The sequence below is a fragment of the Peromyscus leucopus genome, chromosome 8b, assembly GCF_004664715.2.
Source record: "Peromyscus leucopus breed LL Stock chromosome 8b, UCI_PerLeu_2.1, whole genome shotgun sequence".
In the NCBI taxonomy this organism is placed as follows: Eukaryota; Metazoa; Chordata; class Mammalia; order Rodentia; family Cricetidae; genus Peromyscus; species Peromyscus leucopus.
The window spans coordinates 83,526,194-83,547,132 of record NC_051086.1 but is presented as its reverse complement, the minus strand read 5'-3'; the positions used below and the strand labels follow the sequence as shown (position 1 = coordinate 83,547,132).

Sequence of the window (20,939 nt, the reverse complement as noted above, 5' to 3'; positions counted from 1 at the left end):
TTTCTTTCTTCTGTTTCTACAAATGTTATAAATCTTGCAATGTGCTGCTTTTTTATTGCAGCTAACATTCAGTCTGTGTTTGGGGGGATTTTAAAATAAGAGTATTTTGTTATTCGCATATGTACTTTCTATGGCCAGTGCAAGTTGTTCCTTTTGGTTCATGCATGTTTCTGTTTGATGTCTTTGTATGTTCTAAGAATGAGGGGTTTGGGAGGGGGTGTAGAGGGGTACACATGAGTGTGCAGATATATATGCACCCATGTGTACATATGTCCTCCTTTGTCATGCTCTGCCTTACTGCTTTTAAGAAAGGGTGTCTCACCAGTCCCAAAGCTCAGCATTTTGGATAGGCTGGCTTGTCAGCAAGCTTTGGGGATCCACCTGTCTCCAAGCACCATGCCTGGCTTTTTCCTGGGTGCTGGAGGTTCAAACCCCAGGCCTCACGTTTGCAGAGCATGTGTTCTTGCCCACCAAACCATCTCCCCAGCCCTTCAACCTTTGTGTGTCATACACTGCAAGTGATGAGTTCTCAGAGCTGCTTCTGAGAATCTGTTTTTCAGTTTCCGTTTGAAAGGTTATTTGCACTGTACATGCCATTTTAGATGAATGGGTCCTTTCAGCTTTCCTTGCCCTCTGACTTGTGTGGCTTAAATGAGAACTCCATCATTATTATCTTTTTAATATGTCTGTTTTCTCTGGCTGCTTTTAAGGTAATAGCTTTATTTCTTGTCCTTTATAATGTTATTATGCTATGCCTTGATGTGGTTTTCTGTGTTTATCTTGTATTCTGTTCAATGATCTTCTGGACTTGTGGTTTGGGGGTTTCTTTTTCAGTTTGGCAATATTTCTAGCCATAGTATCTTTAAATTTTTAGCATTATTTCTCCACCTGTAATATAACAATTAAGAGGATGTGATAGTGTCTCCAAGATTATTAAGACTGTTCATTAAACTTGCCCTTTTGTCTCTCTGGAAATAACTTAGCTATTAGAAAGGCTATTTCTCAGTCTGTTTACAATTTCCACTCAGGCACAGAAGATGGCTGAAGGTACCACTGAGTCTAATGAGTTCAGACCTAGACAAACTGAGAAATCAGCCACCTTCGTTTCTGTGTCAGAAGTGAGAACATAGGGACAGTTCCTGGTCTAGAGTTTGGAGAGCACTCTCAGCAAATCACAGTTTACCAGAGCAAATCCTACTCAGAGAAAGCTCTGCAGGAGCCAGTGTTGGTAGGACAGCTCAACTGGGACTGGTGAGTGGTAGGAACTTGGTCCAGAGTCTGGGAGATAAACTGCTAGTGAATTTGCCTCCAGAAGCTTACCAGATTCTCACAGTGAATAGTAGAGGAAACTCCATCCATGCTCCTCATAGAGAAATGGAAGTGACCCTTCTGATACTCCAGGACATTCTGTCGCCCTTCATCAGGCCTGCCACCATCAGAGGCGTTTCACAGAGCCTCATCTACTGGAGGTCTTTCAAAGCCTAAGTAACCTAGATGAAGGGAAGTGATTAACACTAGCCCATTCAGACCTTCTGTGTGGGGAAAGGGAAGTGCATAACTCCAGCTCCCTCCCGCCATCTTGCCTGACCTAAGAGAGGGAGGGGCTGAGGGACAACAGTTGGGTTCATAGTGACACAGACTCCCTCGAAGACTGACCTAATCATGGTGAGACAGTCGATTCTCCGGTCTCCATCCACGTCCTTGTCTTCCCGAAAACGGAAGTGGTTTTACAGTGAAAGAAGACCAAACGAGGGGAGCTTTGATTGGCCACACGGTAGCAATCTGGATGGTAGCATGGAAACTGGAATGGGAAAGTAGAAACAGGATGCTGACCAATTATAGCTCTCTGTTCTCACAGGATGCAGGTGCTAACCCAGAACAATCCCTGGCAGAGAAGCTTAACAGAGAACAGATCACTGATGAACCAGTAGCTGGGTAGCAGGGTCTCATTCTGAAGGCTGGAGCAAGGTCTGGGTGGATGGCTGGGGAGGACCTGTCTCCTGCATGATCCTACCCAGGACAACCACAGTCATCTTTCTCTTCCCTATTCAATGAGCTATCCAGGAAACCTTCAGCCTTTCTCTGAAGAGAGCAGGAGTGTCTTGGAGACAGGGCCTGAGCAGAGCCAACTGAATACTAAACTGCAATGGGAACCAGACTGGCCAGAAAACCTGGAGTGCACAGTTATATAGCGCTTGCTGGGCCCTGATTGGTTGGATGTGTGTGCATTCAAATGAAGCAAAGAGTACAACAAATCAGGAATGGGCTGTCCAGCCTAGATGGAGAAGGGAGAGACCAAAGCCTGCTGAAAGGTTCCCAACCAGATCTGGAGTGCATGTTTCTCCATGCCTGTGCAGTAGGGACACCAAGACTCAGCCATCCCATTGGTAGGGCCACAGAAGACTTCACCCTGGGGCTAAAACAGTTTCCAGTTGTCCATATGCTGCTCCCGTGACCTTTGTGTCCACAGTCATTGACAATTTCTCTAGCCAGATCTTTCCAGCTGCGCCACAGCCCACTCCACGAGAAGAACCTCGGCTGTCTATGAGCTGTTGAATGTAGCCTGCTCTATCTCTCTGCACCCAGAGTTTCTCCTCATCCCCTTTAATCTTCACTCCTGGCTACCAGTTCACTGACAACGGGACCCCTCCCAGCCCTCCCACTAGCACACTTTCTCCCCAGCCCTACCGATACCAGGTTGTAAAGGACTTTTTAAGAGGTTTATTTTTAGGTTTGGGGTCTCCCTGGAACTGGAGTTATATTCATTTGTGAGCCACCCAGCATTGGTTTTGGGGACTGAATTTATGTTGTCTACAAGAGCAGTATATGCTCTTAACCACTGAGCCATCTTTCCAGCTCCTATAAAAGACTTTCACAGCCGGGCGGTGGTGGCGCACGCCTTTAATCCCAGCACTCGGGAGGCAGAGCCAGGCGGATCTCTGTGAGTTCGAGGCCAGCCTGGGCTACCAAGTGAGTCCCAGAAAAGGCGCAAAGCTACACAGAGAAACCCTGTCTCGAAAAACCAAAAAAAAAAAAAAAAAAAAAAAAAAAAAAAAAAAAGACTTTCACTGAAGATACTTATACCCAACATACAGTATCTGGTTATCAAGAAAAAATGTGAACGTATAACCAAAGACAAAGAAAAATCAAAAACCAAAAACTATAGTTTGAAGAAACAGCAAATATTGGAGCCAGGTTCAGATATTGCAGCAAGATTGGAATTAATCAGATAAATAATTTAAAACAATTATGATTAGTATATTAACAATTCTAACAGACAATATATGAAGAGATGGTTATTATAAACAAGGTGGTTGAAATTCTAAGAAAAAAAAGGAAAGAAAGAAATGCTACTGATAGAAAACACAAACTGAACTGGCCATGATAATACATCCCTATGATCCCAGCACTCAGGAAGAGAAGGCAGGAACATTGAGTTTAAAACCAATCTGTACTTACACGGTAAAACCCTGTTTCAGAAAGAAAGGAAGAGTGCATTTGATAAATTCATTAGAACACTGTGAAGAATTAATAAAGAATTGCTGAGCTTGAAGATCTCTCAAAAGAAATGTCCAAGATTGTAAAGGAAAGAAAAAAGCACAGAATACCCTACAACTTTGAGACATCACAGAAGACCTAAATTTGCACAGTGGGATTACAAAAAGTCAGGGAGAAAGGAAGAGGTATTAGAGGAAATAATGACCATGAATTTTCTAAAATTAGTGTTGGACACAAAGCCACAGTTCAGGAAGCTCATGGGACATTAGTTGGGATAAATGTAAAACACTATAGTAGACATATTAAAACTTCAAGAAATCAAAGATAAGTTTTAGGTATGAGAATGATCTGGCTGCAAAATGTTACACTGATCATCAGGGTTGGTTGGTTGATCTGGCTACCTATGAGGTTATCCCTTGTCTTCTCTCACTGGTCCATTTGCAGCCCTCCTAGAGCTGCATGCCTGTTCAAAGAGCATGACCTGATAGAAGAGGACCATTCTTGGGTCAATTGTATATGAAGAGGTGAGCTGTCCTGCTAAATACCCTAACAAGTTCTCAAAGAAATGTTTTAAAGATGCCAGGGGGTGGGAAACACCTATAAAGATCAAAAATAGTAATTGCATCTACTTTCTAAGAAACTAGTGTAAAATATTTAGAGTAAAGGGTGTTGAGAGAAAAATCCCCCCAGAAAACTGAAATTCTTCATTTGAAAGTTAAGGAGAAATTGTTTCTCAGACAAATTGATGACGTGCCACTACTTACAATGGAGCCTTTTCTGTAAGAGATGCTGAGACACATTCTCTATGAAGAAGGAAACCATATGGGTCCACCATAGGCTTGTATCTATATAAAGAAAGAGTATTAGTGGAAGACTACATGAAATAATTCTTAACAGATTTTGTTTTCTTTTGTTTCCTTGAGACAGTTTCACTATGTAACCTACCCAAGATTGGCCTTGAACTCATGATAGCTCTCTTACCTCATCCTTCCAAATGTTGGAATTACAGACTTAGGCCATCATGCTCATCTTTTAACAGATGTTCTTAACAGATTCAAAATAGTAATAGCTATAGGTACTCAGTCATATACTTATGCAACACTATTTGCATATAAAATAAATGGCAATTACTTTTTTTTCTCCAGAGCTGAGGACCGAACCCAGGGCCCTGTGCTTGCTAGGCAACTGCTCTACCATTGAGCTAAATCCCCAACCCCGGCATTTACTTGTTTGTTTGTTTGTTTGTTTGTTTTGTTTTGTTTTTCGAGAGACAAGGTTTCTCTGTGTAGTTTTGGTGTCTGTCCTGGATCTCACTCTATAGACCAGGCTGGCCTCGAACTCACAGAGATCCGTCTGGCTCTGCCTCCCGAGTGCTGGGATTAAAGGCGTATGCTACCACTGCCTGGCTAGCAATTACTTTTTAAAGGAACTGGCAGAAAAGGTTGGAATTCTTTTTTGCATGGCACTCACTACTACCTATGAAGTGATATTGAAAGTAGAATATACTGCAAGCTCTATGGCATCGGTTCTCAAACTGTGCATTGTGACCCCTAGGGGTCACCTAAGAACAATCAGAAAACATATTTATATTACAATTCATAACAGTAGCAAAATTAAAGTTATGAAATAGCCATAAAAATAATTTTATGTTTGGTGGTCACCACAACATGAGGAACTGTATTAATGGGTCTCAACTTTGGGAAGGTTAAGAATCATTGCTCTAGGGCAACCACTAAAAAAATACTAAAATATAATTGATCTGTTAAAAAAGGAAAAAACATTGAATCATATAAGATACTCAGTTAAAATCATAAAAGACAGAAAAAGAATGAAACAAAAGAATATGAAGGAAAGTATCAAATAGAAAAAAATAACAAATATGTCCAATTATATCAATAATCACTTTGAATGTTAATGGCCTAAATATTAAAATTAAATTAAAATTAAAAGACAGAAATTGTCCATGTGAGCCAAAAATAAAATCCAAGTATATGCTTGCTGTCTACAAGAAACCTACTTGAATATAATTCACATATAGACTAAAAGTAAACTAATGGAGGAAGATATGCCATCCTAATTTAATCAGAAGAAAGTTCCATTAAGTTTAGGGGTTTTTTTACACTTCAAATTTTTTTTAGCTTTCATTGATTCTTTTGAATATCACAATATGCATTCCAATCCCACTTATGTTCCCATCCCCTCACATTTGCCCTCTGTTCTTGTCAACCTCCCCCAAAAGACAAAACCAAATTTAAGAGAAAAACAAACAAACAAAAAAAAACAACCAAAACAAAGTAACAGAACAAACAAATAAACAAGAGAGAGAGAGAAGAATCTTGTCATGGAAGCTGTAGTGTGGCCCGTTAAGTCACACAGTTTACTCTTTAGTCCATTCATCTTTACTTGAAAGTGTCATTGCCATGAGTCATTGGTCTGGCTCGAGGCCTCTGGCTTCTGCTATGCCACCAATACCAATAACGGGCCCTCCCTGGGGCTCCTCTCGGATGTCCTGTTGTTGTCCTGTGTCATGGAGATCCTGCTGTTGGGGATCTGTAGGTTTGTCCCCTTCACATGCTCCAGCAGTTCATAGATGAGGTAGATGTTGGAGTGGACAACTCATAGCCTTGGTTCTGAGCCTGGATGTTGTGTTGGTCAGTCCGCTAGCTCTCCCTCATCATCACTACCTGGTGAGCTACAGCACTGCCTTGGCTAGTTCACCCAATGCAGCCTAAAGCAAGGAACGGGGCCAGTTCTCCTGTTCTCAGGTCCTCAGATCCAGATCACCCACATTCACAACACCAGTGTTATGAGTGTGGATGACCCACTAAGTTTTGAGTAAACTTCAGAGCAAGGAAATTTATCTTAGATAGAGGTGTTGTATAATTTTAAAAGAATCAGTCTTCCAAGAACACAGAGCATGTACCTAAAATATGTGAAGAAAAAGTGGTAAAACTCTGAGGAGGAATAGATGAATCTATATTATATTTGGAGACCTCAACACCAGCTGTGAGTAACAGAAATATCCAGGACACAGGAAAATCAGGATATAATTGAACTTTATCGAACCATCAATCAACTGACTATAATGAACATCCCTGAACCATTTCTGTAGCATACTCTAAACCATAGCTTCTTAACCTGTGGGTTGTGACTCTGTATGCGGTCATATCACTGAATGAGAGAGTCACCAAAAAGATGGCACCAGTAGAAGGTTTCTAAACACACCAATAAATTAATTCAGAATCAATCACGTATGCATTGATGTATTTCCAGCAGCATTTACATGTGTTGCTCTGTTGTATGCGTTTACATGTGTTTGCATCTGGTGCTATGTTACATGTGTTCACATGTGTTTCTGTGTTTCATGTATCTGTATGTGTTGCTGTGTTGCATGGAACAACTTCACTCAGCCTTGGTTCCGAACATTGAGCATGTACACTTCGTATGGTGGTATACCACAGACCACCAGTAAGCATGCCTGACACATCTCAGCTCAGCTTTGACCATTGTACATTGTGAAGTTTGTGGGTCTTACTGCAAAGTTTCTACTCTATACAGACATAATGGTTTAATAATGGAGAACAAAGAGTGTTTTCCTATTGTCATTCCTCATCACGTATCAAATTAGTGCATCTTTGAATTGGATAGTTTTAGAATGTTTGATTTTAAAAATTACTATTTGAAAGCCAAGTATAATGGTGCATTCCTGTAATCCTAGTACTCAGGAGGATCAGGAGTTCAAGGCCATCTTTGGGTACACAGGGAGCTCAAGGCCACTGGGCTACATGAGACCTGTATCCAATATATATATATATATATATATATATATATATATATATATATATATATATATATGCTATTTGAGTAGTTATTCTTTAGTTTAATAAGGCTTGGTGGTAGAATGCTTGCTTAACATGTAGAAGAGGTTCTAGCTTCTCTATCCACTGCTGCATAAAAAAGGAAATAAAACCTCATATAAGATGAAATAGGCAGTTTCAGTAGCCCTACAGCTTTTTTTGATAATTTTTTTGAGATTATAACATAATTACCTCATTTCCTCCTTCCTCCCTTCAAAATCTCCCATGCATCACCCATCCCTTGTTCTCTTTCAAATTCATGGCCTTTAGTTCTTTAATTATTGATGTATGTGTATATGTGTGTTCAACTAAATATAAAAATAGAACCTGTTCAGTCTGTAATGATGTTACTTGTACCCATGTTTTCAGGGCTGACTATTTGGTACTGGATAACCAATTGGTGTGCTTTTGCCTGAGGAAGACTGTTTCTCCTGAACTCAGCATTCCTTAGTTGCCTGTAGTTCTTTGTCCAAGGTTGAGGCCTCCACATTAGCATGCCCACTGGTATCTTCTTGTTCAAGTTGTGTTTAGGCAACCTTGTTGGTGAGACTTCTTTGATGTTGCTTCTGTGACACTTCTAGGAGACACCGTCTCACAGCCAACTTCTGTTCCTCTGGCTCTAATAATCTTTCTGCTCCATTTTCTACAAAGAGCCCTGTGTCTTCGGTACAGGAGTCGGATTGTATGTGCATCAGTTTGGACTGGGCCCCACAGCTCTTCATTTTGATCAGTTGCGGATGTCTGTAGTGGTCTCTGTCTGTTGCAAATACAAGTTTCCTTGATGAGGGGTGGGAACTACACTTATCTTTGTGTACATTAGGACAAATATTTAGAATGTAGTTAGGGGGTATATTGGTTTAGTAAAGTGGCAGTTATAGTTTTTCCTAAGATCCATGACTTCACTAGCCCCAAGTAACTGGCTAAGTTTCCAGTACCAAGCATGATTTCACTCTTGAGAGGAGCCCTATGGCTCTTGAAATGAGGACTCAGCAAGTAATGCCTTCCTCTACAAGACAGGAAGCATCAGACTGACACATTTAATGATAAATTCTACCAACATGTGAGGAAGAAGTTACAGTGATCCTCCATAGCCTTTTTGTAAGGCTAGAAAGAGAGGGACTTCTTCCTAATGCATCCTGCTAGGTCAACAGGATCCCGACAACAAAACTGGACAAAGACTCCACAAGAAAATGACAGCACAGTATCTGTCAGGGGGAGAATTCCCAAATTTAAATAAAAGTAACCAATCAATTCCAAAATGTACAAAAACAAACACCATGACCAAATGGAATTTATTCCAGTTTGTGCACGGCTGACTCATCATTTAAAAACTAGTTAATACAATCCAAACTAAAGAAGAAAATCATATAAATCATATTGAGAAATGGCAGAATTCAACATCCATTCATGAAAAAAAATCCACAAACTTGTGTGTGATGGTTCATCTCAGCTATCAATTGGTCAGGAGCCAAGAGGCATGCCTCTGGGTGGGTCTGTTGAGGCACTTTCAGGAAAGATGGTTAGCCAAGTAGAGAAGACCCTCCCTGGGCTGGGCAGCTCCTTCGGGTAAGTGACCCAACAGGAAGAGGTGCTAGAAAGATGGGTGGGTGTTGGTTGGCTTTTGCCTCTTGCTGGTGAATGCATCTCCCTCATTGCTGTGCTGCCGTCCTCCATTCCCATCAGAATCCGCCTCTTTGTCCTTCAGGTGTGAGCTAAGATTACTTAACTCAGGGCCATCACTGGAGCATCAGCTTTGACGGTGGAAAAGCTCCTGGGCACTGGCATCAGCAGCATGCAGGTGGCCACTGTGGACTCCCTAGGACTGTTGTTGGTCATAAGCTATTCTAGTAAATGTGCTTTGATAAAGTATATAATTGTTTCTTCAATTCCCAAAATCTCTGGTTTTGTTTCAGTGTTTCAATTTCCTTGCTGAATTTATCCTTTGTAATTTGCACTTTCTCCTCCAATTTGCTGTTTTCTTTACTTTGGAAACTACTTTCTCAAAGTTTCAAATAGAGTCCCGTAATTCAGTCATTTGCTTATATGAATATTCCTCTCAAAAGTGGGATTCCAGGACCTATAATGTGGCTCAGTGAGTAAAGGACCTGAGTTTGATCCCCAGAACCCACACAGTGGAAGGAAAGAACTAGTCCCCAAAGTTACCTTCTGACCTCCACATGCCCACCATGTCTTGTGTAAATGCACAGAGACCACACACAGATGCAGACACACTCATACACAAAATAAAAATGTAAATTTTAAAATGTAGGTGAGGTTCTGAATTCCTTCTCACATTATTTCACCTTTCTGGGTGGTTTTGGCTTCCACCCTGGAAAGGATAAGATACAAAGGGTTGATATCTCACATTCTTTGTTTCCTGGTTGTGTTTTGTGTATCTGTTAGACTGGATATGTCTTCCTATTTTAAATTCCCCCCTTTTCTGCCACTGTGTGGTTGTTTGTCTCATTTTCTGTGATTCCTCTAAAGGGACTCTTTGCTCGACAATTGCATTTCCTGAAGCTGTTTAGGGAAGTGCACTTATTATTGGCAGTACTGGGTCTGTGTAGCTCTAGAAAATCCTTTTGGACTATGCCTGTAATCTTGTGTGTTTCAGAGACAACAGGGTTGGGGCAGTGGTTGGAAGTGTGCTACATAGGCTTGTTTTTAAGAGTAGATAGTATCACTATTTAAGTAATGGAATGAAGAGGTCATGCAGAAAGGAACACAGTAAGACATGGATGGGATATGGGTTGGAGACGTGAGAGGTAGCAGTGGGATTGTTTTAGATTTGCAAATGGGGATTTTCATGTAGACTAGTGGAGCACAGCCATGAAGGTGAAATAGAGGTTAAAACAGTGGCTTACCATTGTACAGTTATAAAAACTAGTCAATTAGAAAGAAATTAAATGACTAAAATGTTAGAAAAACATGTCACAAGACAAGTGAAGCACACGCATATATATTATATATACATATATATAATGAAAACAAATACACATGCAAACCAACCAACAATATCCAAAAAAATGATAATTCTTTTCCTTTCCAGTCTGCATTTATGTTGTTTATTTTCAATATGAAGGAGAGCTTCCTAGAGCCACAGCTAGGTGGAGTTCAGACATGGAGACGGTTGGTGCTGCCTTTTTGGGGGATGGGGGATGGCTTGTTATGCTTCCTGTGGAGCCATTGCAGGCAGGACTGCAGTCTTGGTCCAGGGGGCTGGACTCCCACTGCATAGTGTATGCATACTTCATCGGCTCTCTTCAACTTGAGAAAGAGCATCTGCCAAAGTCCCTGGGTAGCATTTCACTTATGACTCGATCTCTCCCTTCGTGACGAGGAGCAATGCTAAGATGTCTCCTCACGACAGTCTTTCAACATCATACTGGTGGTTATTTTAGACAGTGCAATCAGACCGGAAGAAGAAATGAAGTTACATAGATAAGGGAGGAAGAACTAGTGCTTTTGTTTAAAGATGATGTGATGTGATAGCCTTTGTGGAGTGCCTTTGTGGAGAATCCAAAAGAACTTGCAAAGTCCTGGGACTCAAGCAAATATAGGAAAGGTCTCAGGATGCAAGATTAATATACGAAAGTCAGCTGCTTTCCTGGATATGGCAATGAGCAAATGGAATTTTAAATTGACAACATAACAGCATTTACAGAGCCATTCTCCAACCTTAAACACTTATAAATATAAGAAAATATGTACCAGATTTATATGAGGGAAACTGCAAAGGAACTGCTGATGAGGAAAAGCAAGGAACCAAATCAGTCAAAGGAGTAGAGACAGTTTGCCTCATCTGTTTCCCTTCTCTGTACTACAGTCCTATGTTTATTGATGTTCAGCATCCTAAAACTATCTCTCCAAAATATCTCTCCAAAATCTTTTCAGGTTTTATAACTTTATTATGGCAAATAAATTACAGTCCCAGTTACCCCATCTTGGTCAGAATAGAAACTATGAATCTTATCTGTGCATCTTTTTTATTTTATTTGAGACATGGTCTCTCTACATAACTCTGGCTATACTGGAATTTACTATGTAGACCAGGCTGGCCCTGAACTCAGAGATCCCCTGCCTCTGACTCCCAGGTGCTGAGATTAAAGGTGTGCACCACCATGCCTGTCCAAATATGCACCTTTATTTGGAAGTAAAATGCAGTGAGTTTTGAAGCTCAGGTGGTCTGTACTTATTTTAAATTAAATATTTGCAAAGAATTCTCTTACCATTTTTGTTGATAGAAGGGTGCAATCCTACCCAGATGGTCAGACCTGTCTTCACAGTGCTTTGCTGAGGAAATAGACCAGTGGGATAAAGCACTTGCCAGAACCCACATAACGCAGCCAAAGTCACATCTTGTCATCCCAGTGCTCCTGTGATGACATGAGATGTGAGGACAGCTAATTGTCTAGAAGCTTGCAGGCCAGCTTGCTTGGTTTAGACAGTAGTGAACAACATGAGACCCTGTTCCAAACAAGATGGAAGGTGTCCACCACTTGAACATGTCCACCACTTGAACAGAACCATGCAAGAAAGGGTGACACATTAAAGTGTCTGTGGGCTTTTGACACCTTTATGAGAAGCCTGGGGCGGGGGGGGGGGGGTTGCCGCTGCTGCTATTTGTTTTGTTTTCTGGGTGAGTTTTAAACCAAAGATTGTCTTAGGGCTTGCATAGGGAAAGGGGACAACACAGTGGGCTCTTTGACTAGGAAGTGATGTAGGAGGAAGGACATGACCATGTGAGCACTGAGAAGGGGCCAGTGGTGGACACAGCAACAGCCGCTCTACAGAAAGACTCTTCAAAGACAGATGTTCTTCCTCTTCTGGGTGTCGTTTTGTTTGAATGTCTGTTCAGGCCATGCTGAGGGTGACTATGGAAATCGTGTTCTTATGTAGAGAGATGTACATATAACAGCAAGGCTTGGATTTGCTGGGCTTTGTTGTTGAGAGAGAGTCTTGCTGTATAAACTAGGCTGACCTCACATTAGAAGTTCTGCTGACTCAGCCTCCTGAGAGCCAAGATCACAGGTATGCTCTACCATGTCCAACTTCTAAGGCTTGGTTTGAAATACTTAAATCGAAAAATAAAATTTTTAATGAAATACTTAAATCAAACTTAATTTCATGAAGGGAAATGAAATGCACAGTTAGTAGTATCCTGAGAATAAAACTCTTACACAAAAATGTTTTAAGACCAGTTTGCATGGCAAATTAGCTTTTAATTTCCAGCCATGCTTACCAAGAGCATTTTAGACTTACTTCACAGGGGTTCAAAAATGCAGAAAGTTGTGAATTAGATTCAGATAAATAGCAAAGCCCTCAGGAATGACGAATTAATTTTGTCTCTTCAAATTCTCTGTCTCTAGTATATCCATTCTTCTCCTTTTAGCTATTGGCAAGTTAGAGGTGTGTGTATAGTCCAAACCAGTCTTGCTTTACATCCAACATTGGTCACATCAGTGAGCGCTGATGTTTCCTAGAATCCTGACTCTTGCACTCTGCTCCCTTTCTTTTCTGAATGGCTGCTTCATGCCTTTTCTCATGCCTCACATCTCCCAGTGGTCTCCTCTACCATTTTCATAGTCAGCCCGTACATCTTTCCTCCTATTTCATGGAGAAAACAGAAGCAATAAGAATCTCTCACCACTGTTCTGGGGGTCATTGGCCTGTACGCCTAGCAAAGGCTGTCTCCTCCAAGGACCTGAGTTATTCTGTGATATCATCACAAGCTCCCACAAGCTGGATGTTATAATTCCACCTCACAGTTCTGGGAGTTTGGAAGTCCAAGACAGGGTGGGTCCAGGGATTCTTTCTGGTGAAACCTCTCTGGCTTGGGCAGCTTTCTGGTCTCTGCATCTTTACCTAACCTTTATCCTGGGGAGAACGGGAGGAGAGGGGGGGAGGGAAGAAGGCCACGTATTCGATCTGTTCTCCCCTTGTAATGACCCTGCCCTGTGGCCCTGGTTCACCTTAATACCTTTTTAAAGGCTCTATCTCTGAATGTAATCACTTTGGAGAGTTGGAGCTTCAGCATATAAATAATTTGCTGGAACACAGTTCACTCTATAACACATCCCATTTCTTCAAAGATAAATCTCCAGAAAATCTATAACATTATCTGTACTATTTTCTTCTCTAATGCTAGTGATCACTCCATCCGTCTGTAGACATGTGACTTCCCTCATCTTACAGGAAGTAAGTCAGCACTCTCCTTACCTATCTCCTCTGCAGTACCCCCTCCCCGTTTCTTTTCTTTTTAAAATGAAATTCTGAACCAAGTATTTAGATTCTACACCAGTGCCCCCTTCTACTTTCTTTTGAACCCCTTCTGTTCCTGCTTGTGTCCCTTGTATTTTACCAGAATTTTCTTTTTCCAAGTCAGCAGTGGCCACCATGATGTCGGTTCTAGGTGAATATTTCTCAGTCCTCACTAGACATGGCCTCCTGCAGCATTTTACAGCCAAATCTAAATTCCCTGGTCTCCTGGTTGCTTATCTCCCTGGCCTTTTCTTCTGTTTGCTCTTCTCCTCATAGTCTAGCCTCTGAATGTCTGCAGTCCCAGAGCCGAATATACCTAGGCCTGTCCCTTTGTATCTACTTAGTGTCTTGCAAGCTCATGTAGAAGCACTATTTTATATACTAGGTCCACATTGGGAAGTTCTTGCTTTATACTTTTAACCTACACATCTCCCACAAACTCAAGTCTCAAAAAAAAAAAAAAATCCCCCTCAACCGTAGATGTCTTACACATATCTCTGAGCTTAATGTTTCCAAAACTTCTCACTTGATCTTCCTCCCAAAACCTGTTCCATCCATGATATTTCCCATATCACAACCATATGATAACCTCGTTTTCTAATTAGGACAGAAAAAGGGTTTGTTTGTTTTTTTAACTTTGTGCATGTTGATACATATGACATGAGTATGGTGCACTTACCCCATGGTGTGTATGTGGGGGCTAGATGGCAACTTTGGGTGTCAGTCCTTCCCTTCACCTCATTTGAGACAGTCTCTTCTTGTTGGCCACAGTGTACAAGCAGCTAGTTGGCCTATGGACTTCCAGGTCTTCACCTGTACCCCCTTTCTATTACCCCCTTTCTATTTTCTGTAGGAGTGCCCAAATTTTAGCTCTCGCACCAGTTTGTATGGGGTCTGGGGAGCTGAACTCAGGACCTCACACTTGTGCGCCAGTGTCTCCCCACTGACCCGCTTCTCCAGCCCTGAAGTCACTCTTGCCCCATCTCTTTATAGCAAGTAACGGATCCAATCGGTTCTTCTTCCAGGTCTCCCCAGGCCTGCCTGTGTCTCATCACCCCTTTGCCAGCCTGTATTACTTGCAGCTGCAGTCTAAGTGGCTTCTTTGTTTGATTCTTGCCCCCAATGAAATCTCGAGTCATCATATTACTACTTAAATCACATTTTCTCTTATACAAAAAACACTTCAGTTACTTCCTGTGTTATTCACATTCAAAAACAAATTCCTTATAGTCACATGCAGTGCCTTATGGACTCTATCCCTTTTCTGCCCCAGAGCTTAGCTCAGTCCTTGCTTACTGATTTGGTTACTAGGCCCCTGCACTGGCCTTTTTATTCTGTGCTCCCTCTGACTCAGGGCCCTTGCCCTTGGAGTTGCCCATGGCTTCCTAATCTCCTGCAGGTGTTTGCTCAAAGACCCTATCTAGGAAGACTTCGAGAACTTGTGGTTTGTTGTTGTTGTTATTGTTGTTACAAACCTCCCTCTACCTTTCATCAACCCCCCCTCTTTTCCCTACTTTATCTTTCTCATTGATAATCATGCCATCTAAAGCATTACTTTTAAAAATATATTTTTCACTCTGGCAGAAGCTGCATGGAGGCAAAGAGAGATTCTTGTGTGGATTCTTGTGCAACTCCATAGCCCTAGACTTGATGGATGAGTTGAATATTTGTCAGTAAAGGAGCTTGTCCGGTTTGTTGGGGGCATCGAGCCACAGGTCCTACAGAGCAACTGCAGCCAAGACAGCCTTTCCTGCGCTGACCAGCACCTCTGAAAAGGAAATTAGTCTTTACGACACTGCAATTAATTTTTAGGTTTTCTAGTGGGTAAATAATTTTAAAGCACTTAGAACAGTGCCTGGCACATGGTAAGAGCTCTGTAAGTGTTTATTTTAAAAGCAACAAATACTTCATCAAGCATTTTGTGATAAGTAACATTAGCAGAATGTGAACCAAAACCAATAAACCTCAAGAGGTTCAAAGTGGCCCTAATTCTGTAATGGAGAGTTGCTGCATTTGTCACAGAGCTGGGACAGAGACTGACAACCTTCTAAACTAACAGGAATAATCACACGCCCTTGCTACACTTTAAGACACAAACTCAGACTATGTACTCGGTGAGATTCCAGATGCAGAGATTTGTGGAATAAACTATAAAGAATTGTTTTGAACTTGAATCCAAGAAACATGTGGTTTTTGAAAGGATTGCTTCAAAAGTAAGGTCTCCTCAGGAGATTACACAGGAAAGGGCTGGGCACTATATATCTATCTGTTCGTTGAACAAACACTTCTCACCAAGTACTTTGTTACGGGTCACACCAGCTTTCTAGGATCTCACAAAGAGTGTCACTTCAGACTTAGTGCTGTGACTGAGAAGAGCCTGGCCTGGGTTGCTTCCTCATTCCATTAGGATATCCAAATAAAGAAATCATTTGCTGATCTTAAACATAAGTAGAAAAGACTTACCTATTTATCTCCACTCCCTGAGGAAGTTCTATCAATGTGTAAAAAATAAAAGATTGGTGATACAGCCTAGGGTACAAGATGCACAAAGCCCTGGGGTTGTTTTGTGGGTTGGTTTGTTTTTAATGTAAAACATATTTTCTCATTGATTATTTCATAGATGTATATAATGTATTGTAATCAACTCTACCTTTCATTTTCTCGCCTATAATACTTCCTCTGTGTCTCCCTACCACTAATCCCTCCCAATTTCATGTATTCTCTTAGCACTACCAACATGTGTGTGGGTTTAGGGTTGTTATTGGAACATGGATAACCATTCAAAGGCCTCATCCCCAAAGAAAACAGATTCTCCCTTTTTCAGCCATCAATTGCCAGTAGCTCTTCATCTAGGGGTAGGACTGCCTGATACCTCTCCACTCCATGCTGGAATTTTGCCTGGCTTGATCTTGTGCAGATCTTGTGCATGCTGGCAAGAAACTGTGAGTGCATATGTTCACCTGCCAAGTTGTGTCCAGAAACAGTTTTACTATAGTCATCCACCTCTTCCGACTTTTACAGTCTTTCTGCACCCTCCCCCTAAATGATCCCTGGACCTTGGGGGAGGGGATATGACGTAGATAACCCATTAGAGTTCCTGAGTTTGATTCCAGCATGACAAGAGGAAGAAAGAAAGGGGCATGGACTGTGACTTATAGTTTGGGCTGAATGTTAAAATAGCTACAGAGCTTGGTGTGTGTGTGTGGGGGGGGGTGGTAGTTGTTGTTGTTGTGGTGGTGGTGGTGGTGGTGGTGGTAACTGGAATGAAATCAGAACTTTGGAATGCAGCCCAGACATCTGCATTTTTGTACAATAATCCTTTCAAAAAGACAGGAAAGGAAACAACAGGACACATAACAGTCAATAAAATTTTAGAATTTGAAAAAGGGTGGGACCAACAATGGTCTTGGCATATCAGAAGTACAAAGTGCCTTCCGGAAAAGAAGGCTTAGAGAACGCCTTTAAAAGCAGCAGAATCTGTCGTGCTGTCCAAGTCTGGGGAAACTTGAGGAATTGCAGGGGTCTGAGCAGGGATAAGGTGACTACTGGGAAAGGTGCAGAGTTTGAATAAGGAAGTAACAGGACTCCTAACGGATGGCCTGGCTCATCACACGACCAGTCCCACCCTCACCCCGGCACTCTCGAAAGAGATAGAATGAGAAAGGTAGCAGGTGCAATTGAGGAGAAAATGGACAGTTTGTGTATTCTGTCTGTCCTCAACACCCAGGTGCCCTTCTAAGGCATGGCATCTAGATGTTGGATGTAAGTGGTATATTAGAGGATACACTCTGTGCAAATGTCCAGAAAGGAAGTCTAGTGAGAACTGGACTCGGGGGAGACCAGACTCCTGTCTCATACCTTATGGAGACATCTATCCAACCAGAAGCCTGGACATATCCAAACTGCTTCCAGTAAGCCATGGAGGTTCTAAGAGAAAGGCACCAAAGATCAGCAGACATGAGGAAAGTTTCTAAAGAGAAAGACAGGAACCCAGATACTCACTAGTGTATATACAACCCTTTAAATGCAGAGACACTTGGGAAGTGCTTGACAGATGGGTAGATGGATGCATCTTCAGACATTAGATAACCTCAGGAGAATTCAGCCATGTCCTGTGTGTATGTGAATACTCTGCACTCTTGCAGAGGAGTCAGGAGCCCTTTGTGCTACTGCTGTGTGTGTGTGTGTGTGTGTGTGTGTGTGTGTGTGTGTGTGTGTTGGGGGCAGATGTTAAGATGCAGCTCCATCATTTTCTAATCTATATGGTGCTGGGCAGGTTATCAAAACTCTGTGCCTCAGTTTCCTCACTTGTAAAATGGGAGTTCTTAATGATGCTGTTTTATAGAACGAAAGATCCCTTAGAAATTCCATGTATACCAACAATTGCTTCAAATCCCATAGAACATTCTAAAGGAAAAGTTGAAGAAACTCTAGGAGAAATCAAAAGACAGAGATATGGGAAATAGAAACAGTGGGACGGTAACAGAGCAGAGAGAGGCCGGTAGATGGACAAGCGACGACAGTGCTGGCTGAAGCCCGTTCCGAGAAGTGAGGGTCTGTGTGGTTGACAGGGAAGAGGCCCTGTGGAGGGCATGTCACTGAGAAAGTGAGGGTCCCAAGCCCTCCCAGAGGGCAGAAGAGGGTCACGTCTAGAGGACTGAGAACTGAGTGGCAGGGGATAATCACGTTCTAAGCAATGTGGACTCATTCTGGGAGAGCTACCCTAGTTCCGGGAGAGAAAACTGTTTGAATTAGATATATTTGTCACTTCAAAAGATTGCTCTTGTGTGTTCAGCCAAGTAGGGGCTCAACTCTTCTTAGTGGTCTGAACTTTCCCGTCTGCCTTTGTCTGCGAGCACCTATCCTTCTTTTTAAACTAAGGGAAAAGAGTGTTCAATTTACCACCTCCTTCCCTCCCTCCTCCCCCAGTTCCCGGTCCCATTTGTCTCCCTTTCCCATCCTGCTTCTTCACTCTCCCCCTCCTTTACCTTTGAGCCATCACACTGCTATGTCTATTTCTGTCTCTCCTTTTCCTTTTCCTTTCTATCCACAGAAGTCTTATGTTTGTCTAATAATTGGCAGGAGATTCTCTCTCTCTCTCTCTCTCTCTCTCTCTCTCTCTCTCTCTCTCTCTCTCTCTCTCCTCTCTCTCTCTCTTTTTTTTTGCTTGCTTCTTCAGTGATGAATAGTTGGCGTCAGATCAAAGACAAACCCTGTGGTTTCTGGCTGCCCAGAAGGGCGGTGCAGCTGGCAGGCATCCCAGCTGCCTGGTGATAGGCATGTGGAAGAGATACCAAGCTCACAGGTCACTGTGTGTGTGTTCGTGTACGTGTGTTTTGCAGGCCAACAGCAGGCTGAAGCAGATCGAGAAGGAATACACTCTGAAGCTTGCCAAATCTTCCCAGGTAAGCATGGGCCAAAGACACAAAACAAAACAGTAAATCCGAAACACAAAGCAGACATGAGACCGGCAGAGCAAAGCCTTTGCACTTCAGCCTTAAATCCAAATTCTTGTCAGTTTTTCATGGATTAGTATCATATTTTGATGGGTAGATAAATAAAATGCATTTTTAATATTTCCATCTTATTAAAATCAGGAACAATTGCAAATATTGAGTCATTTGAACCAACACACACACACACCTTCATGTTCACACACACACACACACACACACACACACACACACACACACACACACACAGAGTAAGATGTTGTAGAACCAGCCAGCACGCTTGAACAAGCCCAGGCCGAAAGACATTTCACAAGACAGGGGATACACACCTACATTTGTGATGTAAGCAGGTTGATAATATCTGTGCTTTTTTCCTTTTCAATATCCTAACTCGTTGCACCCATGGGCTAGTTGACTAATTCAAAACGACAGCCAGTTCTAGGTTAGCTGGACTGTTGCCCCTTCAGCAGGGTGGGAAAGAAGAGGAGCCCGGCCCCTGGCACTGTTTGGTGCTAACTCCAGCGGTTCTCTCTAAGGAAGGCTAACAGTTAAATGCCGCCTCTGCTAGAAGGGCGATGCTTGCGGAACATCTGCTTCGTGAGTTGTTCTGTTTTCCAGTGGCTTCAGTTAGGGAGTCCCAAACCTCTGGAGTTCTGTACGTTCTGCTAGAACAAGCAAGCACTGTTTACCTTCATTTTGTAGATGGATAACTAAGCCATTGAGTTTTACAGTTTTCATGTCTAATGATTTTAGGTTGGCTTTAGTATCATTGCCTGTACACAATGGTATGTAAACCGAAATTCATATTCCATTTTATGAATTGCCTGATAATAGAAGCAACAGAACAAATGGCAATATCCAACATTTCTGGGCACAAGCCTGGTGACTTCATTCAGCCTTCCTCATTGGCTCCATTTTTCCAGTTGAGGGCTGGGGATGGAGCTCAGCAGTAGAGGGCAGAAATCTAAGATCAGAGAGATGAGATCATAGGAGTTAGCAAGTGACTAAGCCAGGACAGCCTGGCGCTGACTTCAAAGTGGCAATCCTGACCTTTGACATAACAGCCTGGCCCAATGCTTTACCTTCCTAATACAGCAGAGCTTTGAATGTAGTTATCAGGAAATGTCAATTCTGTGATTATTTCTAAAATGGGCATGTTATATAATTCTCGTGCCATTAAGAGAGCCAGAAGTCTTTGTTTAATTGAATAGTCATATGTGTTTATGTGAGAGATGATTGTAGCTTGGTTGCCATTATTCCAGCCCTTTAGGGAGAGATGTCCTTGTTAATCTGTTGAAAACAATGCTTACAACCAGCTGAAAGAAATCTTAACACTCCCAAATTAAAGTTTAAACAGAAATATGAAAAATCGCAACTTGGCATAATGCTTCTTTTGCTTTGTTTGAAATGGAAGATACAGACAGTGAGCTGGGAACTAGCTAATGAAAATGCTTAGCTAACAAGACTGTAAACAGAAGCCTTAGATTTACCTGCAGGAATGTGGGAAGCAGCCTGATTAGGTGACATTAAAGCAAATTAAAAGTTAGCATGTAAGAAAGCCAGATCTTGGAGTCCACAGACCTGGGTCAGAATACCAACCAGTCCTACCACTTGTGTGACCTTGAGTGCCTTTGCCTGCCACCTCTGGAATTCAGTTTCCTCATTAGTCAAATGGGAGATCAGTGCTTACCTCTAAAGACGGTTTTAAGTAGTAAGTAAACCAGTGTTCAAAGCACACAGTGCCTTGTGTGTACTAAAACATGCAATAACTGTTAGCAACCCTAGGTGTATGAACATTGCAATAGGAAAAGGAAGAAGGGAGCCAGGGAAAAACCTAGAAGAAAGATGAAATTTTTTTCATCAGACATTG

The 20,939-nt window shown here is 42.0% G+C and overlaps 1 protein-coding gene across 1 annotated transcript in view; it reads left to right on the top strand.

Annotated features, from left to right (window-relative positions):
• Positions 1 to 20,939, top strand: part of Cep112 (centrosomal protein 112) — a 493,364-nt gene that overhangs the window by 317,640 nt on the left and 154,785 nt on the right. The window contains exon 22 of the mRNA XM_037201522.1: positions 18,959 to 19,021. Within this exon, the coding sequence (XP_037057417.1) occupies positions 18,959 to 19,021 (63 nt within the window). The remainder of the gene's footprint in view (positions 1 to 18,958; positions 19,022 to 20,939) is intronic.